Source organism: Corythoichthys intestinalis, chromosome 18, assembly GCF_030265065.1.
Source record: "Corythoichthys intestinalis isolate RoL2023-P3 chromosome 18, ASM3026506v1, whole genome shotgun sequence".
In the NCBI taxonomy this organism is placed as follows: domain Eukaryota; kingdom Metazoa; phylum Chordata; class Actinopteri; order Syngnathiformes; family Syngnathidae; genus Corythoichthys; species Corythoichthys intestinalis.
Genome location: NC_080412.1, coordinates 33,386,620 through 33,398,321, shown reverse-complemented (window position 1 = coordinate 33,398,321; position 11,702 = coordinate 33,386,620). Strand labels below are relative to the sequence as shown.

At 40.1% G+C, this 11,702-nt stretch overlaps 1 protein-coding gene across 2 annotated transcripts in view; it reads right to left on the bottom strand.

The window, feature by feature from the left end:
* Window positions 1-6,017: 6,017 nt before the first annotated feature.
* Window positions 6,018-11,702, bottom strand: part of slc12a9 (solute carrier family 12 member 9) — a 40,171-nt gene continuing 34,486 nt past the window's right edge. For both annotated transcript variants that reach the window (XM_057820937.1, XM_057820938.1), the window contains exon 14: window positions 6,018-11,554. In XM_057820937.1, coding sequence (XP_057676920.1) covers window positions 10,722-11,554 — 833 coding nt within the window. In that variant the 3' untranslated portion in view covers window positions 6,018-10,721. The remainder of the gene's footprint in view (window positions 11,555-11,702) is intronic.

Genomic DNA, 11,702 nt, shown 5'->3' with positions numbered 1-11,702 from the left:
AATTTTTATACAGAAAATAATTACAGTAGATCAGAAACGATTATAACAATATATTTGAGAGAAAAAGCATGTTATTTTGCCTCATTAAAATCTTAATATCTGAACATTTAAATATGTAAACTAAAGTGCAATCACATTCGTAAATGAATGGCTTCTGGTTTTTGAAATGTAAATAAACCAATCTATTGTGATAAAACAACAAAATCGCAATAACTGCATTAACCATCAAAGTGAAGTCTAACTGTAACTGTAGTCTTGAAACAAATCTGAATAAGGCAAAACATTGCAATAAAATAATGCAAACTGGTCAAACTAGTAGCTGAGATCAGCCATGACAGAACATCGCTTCAATGATATGTGGCGCCATCTAGCGTCGTGAATGGGGAGAGTAGCTGAGATCTGCAATAACAGAACATCGCTTCAATGATATCTGGCATCATCTAGCGTCGTGAATGGGTATAACGTCTAGACCGCGAATATAAAATGACCCCCTCTTTTTCAATCTTATTTCAATGCAAAAAGACACCGTCTTATATTCGGGCCAATACGGTAAATGCTTCATTGAGTGAGTCCACTCAAATTAACTCACGCTGCCGAGAGCAACCTCTCACTTGAATGAATTGCCACAGACGGGTGTGACAAACTAAACGATGAGTGACATATTTGCGCCTTTGATCGTAGCGCTACAAAGTCTTCTCTCGCTAGATCAAAGCTATAAACCTGTCAGTCATCGTTAACTTTAAGTACCAAACACCAGCTTAGCTAGCAGTAGGTATGTGAGAGGCTGTACGAGCATGAGGTAGCAAAATAAATATATGGCGGAAAACACAGACAAGACTCAAAAAGCAGTTTCTGCTTTTGCACCCCTCTCTAACATAAACTGCTGTATTTCAAGCCAAAAGAACTGTTGTGTTTGATAGAATAATATGTCTATATGCTGCCATAGCAGATTCATGGCGCAATAAGCCCCCAAACTATTTTTAATTTGTCCATTTTACCCTGAAAACCCCCGTTTACAGACGTCTCGCAACCGCTTTTGTTTCAACCTAGCCATAAGAGTCTAATATGTCTAATATGTAGTTAAAAAAAAAAAAAAGAAAATTCACTACCATACTTTAAACTTTTAAACAAATTATGTCACAATGAAAAAATTTGCGTCTGTAAAAAAGTCACGGATATCTACCTCATAACTATCGCTTGATTGCATTTTTTTTCGATACCGTCGCATTTCCCCCAATATTTTAGATGATAAATAATCGATCCAAACAAAGAAAAATTGGAAAAAAAAAAACATTTAAAAGGGTAAATATATGAAAATGAAAATCTCGACCACCCCTTGATTATCTGCGATTTCTGTATCGCGCCCCTTGTTATATTACCATGTTTCACCCTTAAAATTCCCCCAAAATCCATCTGTGGCCATTCACAGCTGTCTTGACACTCAGTTATACATGCTACATTGGGTTTTTTGATCGAAACAAGGTAAGTACGCGATAATATCGCATTAAAATATTGGCGTCCAGTTCAAAATTTTTCTTTCCCCAGAGATTTTATGCTTTCCATTGATGTATCACACATGCATATCGGACAATTTTGAAATTCGGCCAAATTGGGGGTCTCAGAGCGGAACTTTAAGGCACCTGAGTGTTTTACACCATATATATTTTTTAGGGCTGTCAAAATTATCGCGTTAACGGGCGGTAATTAATTTTTAAAAATTAATCACGTTAAAATATTTGACGCCATTAACGCACATGCCCCGCTCAAACAGACTAAAATGACAGTACAGTGGAATGTCCGCTTGTTACATGTTTTTTGGTGTTTGGCGCCCTCTGCTGGCATTTGGGTCCAACTGATTTTATGGGTTAGTACCATGAGAGAGCATGGTGTAATTATTGACATCAACAAAGGTGAGCTACTAGTTTATTTTTTGATTGAAATTTTTACAAATATTAATAAAACGAAAACATTAAGAGGGGTTTTAATATAACATTTCTATAACGTGTACTAACATTTATCTTTTAAGAACTACAAGTCTTTCTATCCATGGATCGCTTTAAGAGAATGTTAATAATGTTAATGCCATCTTGTTGATTTATTGTTATAATAAACAAATACAGTACTTATGTAACGTATGTTGAATGGACACATCCGTGTTGTATCTTTCCATTCCAACAATAATTTACAGAAAAATATGGCATATTTTATAGATGGTTTGAATTGCGATTAATTACGATTAAGTAATTTTTAAGCTGTAATTAACTCGATTAAAAATTTTAATCGTTTGACAGCCCTAATATTTTCTAATTGAAAACCCGATCCTTCTCACCAGATTCCGATCCTCTAAAAAATGGAGAAACAGGTCCGATTTCTGATCACGTGATCGGATTGGGACGTCCCTATTTTATGTTTTCAGTTTTGGTCCCCATTAACACCAATAATTGAGGAATCACTGTAGTGTCAAAGTGCTCGAAGGTAGAAAAGCTCTAGACAAGTGTCAAGTCAATTTACCATATTGGGAGTCAAAATGTAATTTTTTCAAGTTTTATTAAATATTACGCTTTGTGAAGTTACAAAGATGACTGTACAACTATACACTCATTGGCCACAGAATACACCACAATAAACTAATGAAATCCACCATTACAGAAAGCAAGATCAGTCCAGAATGAGAATTCTTTTGTAGCTAGAAAAGCTACTTTCATATTTCCAGTATATTCATAGGCAGAAAAGTAGAGTAGTGCTCAGCATGTCTCCCGCCCAGTATGGTAAATTATTCAAGTTACCTCTATGTGTTCAAGTGAGTGTAAATAATTGCAAAGTGATGTACAAAACATACGGATTGATCTTAATAACCTTGACATGGTAAAAATGCGATCTTCAAGTAAAAGGCCAACATTTTCATATGAGGTTGTATTTGATTTCTTCAGATAGTGCAGATGTACACACTGATGAGACCAGTTGGAAATTATTTAGTATCTCGTCTTGGCCTCTGTAACAGTAGTTCTCTTTTCTTATCTATATAAAACACATTAGGCAAACACGAAGTAAACAAAAAAAAGAGCATGTGAGCGAAATCAAGCCGAGTCACGTTAGCTGCTTCTTTTTAGAGGCCATTTCCTGTTTGTAGTGAGGTAACATGCATTGTTTAACACAACCAAAAATACATCAAGAAATTGCTACTTTGTACAACAATAAGTGAGTAAGCTTCGTTTTACTGTAACTCAATTGTTCTCACGTTTCCTGCTCCCATCTCAGGCTGAATTGGAATCATCTTTTTTTTTTACTGCCAAGCAAAGCAATTCAAACAAAATACTCATTGGTGTTAAGCACAGCCACGATCGGTCCCAATTCTTGAGTAAATATTTGAAATTACAAGTATGACATTAATTAATTCAGCTGCAAAAAATGACCTCGCATAATTTGGTTACACTTTTTTTTAAAACTCTGTTTCACAAGACTGTCATAATGATTACATGACACCTGTCATAAATATGACTGAGGGGTTATAACATATGTCACAGTGTCTTTTAGCAAAAAATTACGTCCCTTTTGATGCAATATTGAGATTTTTTTTTTAAATGTCTTTGAGTTTGGATTAGCATTTAGGGACTGTGTTAGGTTTAGGACACTTAATGACGTCTGTCATAAGCATTCATTAATGTTCATGAAAGATGTCTATGTCATATCTATAATTATGACGGTCTTATAACACTAAATTCAAATAAAGTGTTACCGATAATATGGTCCTGCGAGCAAAAAAAATAAAAACCTTAAAACAGTGATCCCCAACCACCTGGCCGGGAACCGGTACCGGTCCGTGGCGCATTTGCTACTTGGCCGCAGAAAAATAATACAAATTTGTTAACGACTAATCTGGCCTGTGCCTCTTGACACATCAATATGCCTGCCTACTCTTGTGACTAATCCAAGTAGAGATTTGTGGCTCTCTAGTGGTTGGCCGCCATGACTGGGGTGTTTGCACAACTAAGCAGCCCAACGTCAGTCAATGGCTACGTTCATACTACAGGTCTTAATGCACGAATCCGATTTTTTCGTGTTTTTCCGACTCGAGTGAGGCATTAACTTGACGGTCTGAACGTGACAAGCTGCATAGAACTGGACCATTTCAAATCTGATCTGGGTCACTTTCGTATGTGGTTCAAATCCGATCTGGGCCCCATTTTTCCAGACTGTCGCGGCGGTCTGTACTGTCCAGTCTCTCAAATCGGAATTCATGCAGTAATTACGTCATCAAAAAGCGAGAGAGACGCTACGGTAGCGGTGCAGCTGTGCGTCATTAGCGCCTAGCTTGCCTTGAACACGGCTTTTTAGGAAGGGTCGGACTTGACAACAGTCATTAAAAAAATGAAAATGGGTTGAGAATAAGCCTGAGAATGATCAGTTTTCTGTCTGCTCCATATAAGCAATATTTCAACATTGCTTACACGGCCGAGAGTCGGGGCAAACTGCCCGTATGTGCGTGTGACATGCACGGACAGTGCGTGCATGCTATCGATCCATATACTTTGAATATAAGCCTAAACTGGGATTATTTATGTCTGTTATTTGTGTCCTCTTTTTAAAAAGAAAAATATGATATCCCTGGAATGACGGATGACAGCCAGCATGTGTGGTCATTTGTTTTGATGCTTCTGCGCATGCGGGTCGTCTTGCTCAGCGCGTGTCGGATTGCGAATTAGTGCGCATGCGTAATACTTGAATGGTCTCAATGGACAAAGGCAGTCTGAACAGGCATGCCCAAAAAACAGATATGACAAAAAATCGGATTTGTGCATTAAGACCTGGAGTATGAACGTAGCCAATGTCAACATTAACGTTAACTGCTGTTGGCTGTGTGCTGCAATGTCTTTGAAGAGTTTTTTTTTTTTCCACAGGAAAAAAGGCCCCCTGCTGAGCCAGAAGTCCATTCTGCATAATACACTGCTGGCCAAAAGTATTGGCTCCCCTGCAATTCTGTCAGATAATGCTCAATTTCCCCCAGGAAAAGATTAGGTAGTAATATCTGTATCTATTTTGCTTGCAATGAAAAAACACAAAAGAAAATGGGGGGAAAAAATCATTTTACACGAAACTCCAAAAATGGGCCAGAACAAAAGTATTGGCACCCTTTGAAAAATCATGTGATGCTTCTCTAATTTGTGTAATTAACAGCGCCTGTTACTTAACTGTGGCCAATGTTGTTAATCCTACTTTTAAAAAAAGTAATTAATTACAGTTACAAATTACTTTTCCCAAAAAGTAATTGTGTTAGTAACTCAGTTACCTGAATGTAAGAGTACCGTATTGGCCCGAATATAAGACAGCCCTGATTATGAGATGACCCCCTCTTTTTCAAGACTCAAGTTTAAAAAAAATACTTTTTTGAACACCAAAATAATTTTAATACAGAAAATAATTACAGTACATCCGAAACAAATGATTATAACAATATATTTGAGAGAAAAAGCATGTTATTTTGCCTCATTCAAATCTTAATATCTGAACATTTAAATATGTAAACTATAGTGCAATCACATTCGTAAATGAATGGCTTCTGGTTTTTGAAACGTAAATAAACCAATCTAATGTGATAAAACAACAAAATTGCAATAACTGCATTAACCATCAAAGTGAAGTCTAACTGTAACTGTAGTCTTGAAACAAACCTGAATAAGGAAAAACATTGCAATAAAATAATGCAAACTGGTTAAACTAAAAAGAGTAGCTGAGATCTCTCATGACAGAACATCGCTTCAATGATATCTGGCGCCAACTAGCGTCGTGAATGGGGAGAGTAGCTGAGATCTGTGATGACAGAACATCGGTTCAATGATATCTGGCGCCATCTAGCGTCGTGAATGTGTATAATGTCTAGACCGCGAATGTAAGACGACCCACTTTTTTCAGAATTATTTCAATGCGAAAAACACCGTCTTATATTCGGGCCAATACGTTAATTAGTTACTTGGCAAAGTAACAAGTGATCATTTTCATGTTTTTTTTTTCTTTTCAAAAAAACAAACAACCAAAAAAAAAAAAAAAAAGGTCACACAATGTGAAGTTTTAAAGGGTTTTTGGGACAATTGGCCCTAGTCCAATTCTTTAACCTAAACTTAACGAGACACAGGGGTATTGTGGACATTGCGATAACTAGATAGTAACCTTTGTCATGTGTGGAAGTCATTTAATGTTGTGAATCAACCGTTAAAGTTGTTAAAATTGCTCCTGTTATTGCATTAGTTCCCTTCTGTCTACTTTCGACATGTGTACGTTTTAAAACTGTTTCATCAATTAAAGATAGATTTAAGTCAAGATTTTGCCGATTTAGGAGCATCTTAGATAAAAAGTTCCTTAGGTTCGCTAGGAAGGTTCTCTACAACAGAGCCTTCCTGAGAAGTCAACTGCTTTAAGATGGCGGCTGTTTACCAACGCATCTAGTTCTTTATACATGTTGCTAATGGTAAATGGTGTTATAAGTGGTGGTATAGCGCTTTTCCACCTTTCAAGGCGCTCAAAGCCCTTTACACTACATCTACACTACATCGCCATCTACCTACTGGTGATGCAGCACCAGGAACAATGTGGGGTTCAGTATCTTGCTCAAGGATACTTAGGCGTGTTCATCAGGGCAGAGAATCGAACCCACAACCTCTGGGTTGGGGGGACAACTACTACTACTCTGCCACTGAGCCATGCCATCCCCCCATCCCCTAATGCCGCTGTGTCTGTCATTTGCTTCTAGTTCTATATATATGTGATATCTACAGTAGCATTATGTGGGCGTAGTTTGTAGGCTATCGGCTACAGTCAGGTATTATTGGAGCCACCTAGCATCGCGTTTGCAACGGCATGACAACTCCCTGGCCTCCTCCCCACTCCTGCTCTGCTCTCTCGTCTCCGTGAGTCCATCTCTCTCAGACTTTTCTCGCGTCATTCAACCAACATTGTAACGCATAGAACGCACGCCTTTCCCGCCTCAGTAACGGTAACAGCGTTGCCAAGATGAGAAAAGTAATTATTTAGATTACTCACAACTGAAAAAAAAAATAACACCGTTAGTAACGCCGTTATAGTCTAACGCCGTTATTAACAACACTTCCTGTGCCACATAACAGGTCGTGGCAATTACTAAATCACACTTGCAGCCAGTTAAAATGGCAATTTAAAGTTGACTCAACCTCTGTCATGTGTCCTTATGTGTACCACATTGAGCATGGAGAAAGGAAAGAAGACCAAAGAACTGTCTGAGGATTTGAGAAGCAAAACTTGTGAGGAAGCATGGGCAATTTCAAGGCTACAAGTCCATCTCCAAAGACCAGAATGTTCCTGTGTCTACCGTGCACAGTGTCATCAATAAGTGTAAAGCCAATGGCACTGTGGCTAACCTCCCTAGATGTGGACGGAAGAGAAAAATTGACGGGAGATTTCAACGAAAGATTGTGCAGATGGTGGATAAAGAACCTTGACTACCATCCAAACAAGTTCAAGCTGTCCTGCAGTCCGTGGGTACAACAGTGTCAACCCGTACTATCCGTCGGCATCTGAATGAAAAGGGACTTTATGGTAGGATACCCAGGATGACCCCACTTCTGACCCAGAGACATAAAAAAAGCCAGGTTGGAGTTTGCCAAAACTTACCTGAGAAAGCCAAAAATGTTTTGGAAGAATGTTCTCTGGTCAGATCTGACAAAAGTAGAGCTTTTGGGGAAAAAGCATCAATATAGAGTTTACAGGGAAAAAACGAGGCTTTCAAAGAGAACAACCAATCCGCACAGTCAAACATGGCGGAGGTTCCCTGATGTTTTGGGGTTGCTTTGCTACCTCTGGCACTTGACCGTGTGCATGGCATTATGAAGTCTGAACACTACCAAAAAATTTTGCAGCATAATGTAGAGATAATAATGAGAGAAAGCTGGTTCTGCCTCAGAGGTCATGGGTCTTCCAGCATAACAATAACCCAAAACACTCTTCAAAACACTAGAAAATGGTTTGAGAGAAAGCACTGGAGACTTTTAAAGGGGCCAGCTATGAGTCCAAACCTGAATCCCATAGAACACCTATGGAGAGATCTGAAAATGGCAGTTTGGAGAGGGACCCTTTAAATCTCAGAGACCTGGAGCAGTTGGCCAAAGAAGATTGGTCTAAAATTCCAGCAGAGCATTGTGAGAAACTCATTGATGGATACCGGAAGCGGTTGTTTACAGTTATTTTGTCAAAAGGTTGTGCTACCAAGTAATAGGCTGAGGGTGCCAATACTTTTGTCTGGCCCATTTTTGGAATTTTGTGTAAAATGATCATGATTAGGTTTTTTTTTATTCACTTTTGTTCTTTTTCACTGCAAGCAAATTAAATTATTATATTACTACTAAAGCATTTGTAATTGCAATCATTTTCTAGGAGAAATTGAGCATTATCTGACAGAACTGCATGGGTGCCAATACTTTTGGCCAGCAGTGTATGTGCCGAAAAGCTGCCAAACATTACCAGTACGTGAAAAAAAGGCCGACATCACACCTGTCCGTGGTGCAAAAAAGGTTGGGGACCACTGCCTTAAAACACACAATATAGAGTGGGGCAAATAAGTATTTAGTCAACCACCAATTGTGCAAGTTCTCCTACTTGAAAAGATTAGAGGGGCCTGTAATTGTCAACATGGGTAAAACTCAACCATGAGAGACAGAATGTGGAGAAAGAAAAAACAGAAAATCACATTGTTTGATTTTTAAAGAATTTATTTCCAAATTAGAGTGGAAAATAAGTACTTGCCTACAAACAAGCAAGATTTCTGGCTGTCAAAGAGGTCTAACTTCTTTTCAAGAGGTCTAACGAGGCTCCACTCGTTACCTGTAATAATGGCACCTGTTTTAACTCATCATCGGTATAAAGGACACCTGTCCACAATGTCAGTCAGTCACACTTCAAACTCCACTATGCCCAAGACCAAAGAGCTGTCGAGGGACACTAGAGAACATTGTAGACCTGCACCAGGCTAGGAAGACTGAATCTGCAATAGGTAAACGCTTGGTGTAAAGAAATCAACTGTGGGAGCAATTATTAGAAAATGGAAGACATACAAGACCACTGATAATCTCCCTCAATTTGGGGCTCCTTGCAAGATCTCACCCCGTGGCGTCAAAATGATAACAAGAACGGTGAGCAAAAATCCCAGAACCACACCGCCGGAACTTAGTGAATGGCCAACAGAAAGCTGGGACCACAGTAACAAAGGCTACTATCAGTAACACAATACGCCGCCAGGGACTCAAATCCTGCACTGCCAGACGTGTCCCCCTGCTGAAGCCAGTACGTGTCCAGGCCCGTCTGCGGTTCGCTAGAGAGCATTTGGATGATCCAGAAGAGGACTGGGAGAATGTGTTATGGTCAGATGAAACCAAAATAGAAGTTTTTGGTAGAAACACAGGTTCTCGTGTTTGGAGAAGAATACTGAATTGCATCCAAAGGACACCATACCCACTGTGAAGCATGGGGGTGGAAACATCATGCTTTGGGGCCGTTTTTCTGCAAAGGAACCAGGACGACTGATCTGTGTAAAGGAAAGAATGAATGGGGCCATGTATAGAGAGATTTTGAGTCAAAATCTCCCTCCATCAGCAAGGGCATTGAAGATGAGATGTGGCTGGGTCTTTCAGCATGACAATGATCCCAAACACACAGCCAGGGCAACAAAGGAGTGGCTTCGTAAGAAGCATTTCAAGGTCATGGAGTGGCCTAGCCAGTCTCCAGATCTCAACCCCATAGAAAATCTGTGGAGGGAGTTGAAAGTCCGTGTTGCCCAACGACAGCCCCAAAACATCACTGCTCTAGAGGAGATCTGCATGGAGGAATGTGCCAAAATACCAGCAACAGTGTGTGAAAAGCTTGTGAAGAGTTGCAGAAAACGTTTAGCCTCCGTTATTGCCAACAAAGGGTACATAACAAAGTATTGAGATGAACTTTTGGTATTGACCAAATACTTATTTTCCACCATGATTTGCAGATAAATTCTTTAAAAATCAAACAATGTGATTTTCTTTTTTTTTTCTTTCCCACATTCTGTCTCTCATGGTTGAGGTTTACCCATGTTGACAATTACAGGCCTCTAATATTTTCAAGTGGGAGAACTTGCACAATTAGTGGTTGACTAAATACTTATTTGCCCCACTGTACCATGAGAATATTGTCTTTAAATACCACATTTTTAAGACAGTTGAGAAAACATGACTCCATACTCTGACAGTTCTGTAGTTAAAAAGCCCACATTGGTCCAACTGTTTTTTAAAGGCTCTTTAAGATGTTACTCAAACTGAATGGTTAGAAGACAGATGTACCATATGCAGACATTTTTAGATGTCACTTGCTTAGTTTTAATCACCAAAGCAGTCCAAGTGCATGAAAATAGGAAAATAGACTGCAAAATGATCAAATGTGCATTCACACTTGGCTGACAGTAACACACAGTTTAGAATGTACAGTAGTGTTGTTCCTTCACCACTCATAATGCTCAGAATCAAACAATTGTTTTATAAACACATTGTGAAAGTGGAAATTATCAACCTCTGTCACAAAGACAATCCTAATTAAACACTGTTTTCTAAGTGCGGAATTCATTTATACAACACTTGCAAGGACCCTAATCGGACATATCAATGGAATTGTCTGTTTTGTATCATTGCGTGTAATCAGTGCTTACATACACACTTCTATAAAGACTGCCATGCTCAAAGATCTGTGTATGTTACCGGGGTGACGCCGTGAATGAGAAGCGTTGGTCCCAGACCGTTGGTGACAGCTTCCAGTTGACCCAAGTACATCTGGGAAGAGCTGGGATGAGCCGGGGGTCGTGGTAAATACAGGAAGCGAACAGCGGCCTGAGAACTGTGTTCCATCAACATGGAGTTCACCGCAAAAAGGAATTGATCATTGAGGGTGTGGCTCTGCTCCTCGCCACCGGTCTGAGTGTAGTGTTGTACCACAGAGTCCCACGGAACGATCTTGATAGAGGCTCGGATTCGAAGCTTCTTCAGCAGCTCTCGAAAAGTCTCTTCGTTTACCACCCAGCCCTGGTCGCTGGACTCCGACTCCACGTTTAGGAAGATCCTCATCCTGGCGTGCCTCCACTTACTGGACATGTTGAGCACACAGGCCATCTGCAGCAAGAACAAGCTGCACACATCCTGATAATCTCGACAGCCAGGCTGCAGCAGGTTGAGAGGCCACACGTCGATGGTTCGCTCCGAGCCGTCCACCTTGCTCTGCTTCCCCTCTCCCTCCAAATGGAAGAAATATCGGCCCAAGCACACGTTTTTGTTCATTTTGATGGCGTCGGAGATGATCCCCACGTACTCTTCGGGCGTGAGCCAGCGTGGGCTCTCCACGTGTCGGACGGGAGGGAAATGGGCCTGTAAGGAAGGCAGGTCAACCCCAAAATTATACTCGCCTTCTGTGCCTTGTCCTGCCGATGTGCCACAAAAGGCAGTATCTTGGAGGAAGAAGTCCTCGGGGGTGGAGTTGTCATAGAAACCCAAGATCAGGGTGTTGGGCTTCATGCCACCTTGAAGAGAAACATAAAATCATCAGCGAGAGAACACTTCTGTATTTAATAAATATGCTTCTATTGACTAATCCGAGTAGACATTTGTGGGCGTTGCTCTCTAGTGGTGGCCGCCATTACTGGAGTGTTAACACACCTCAGCAACAGC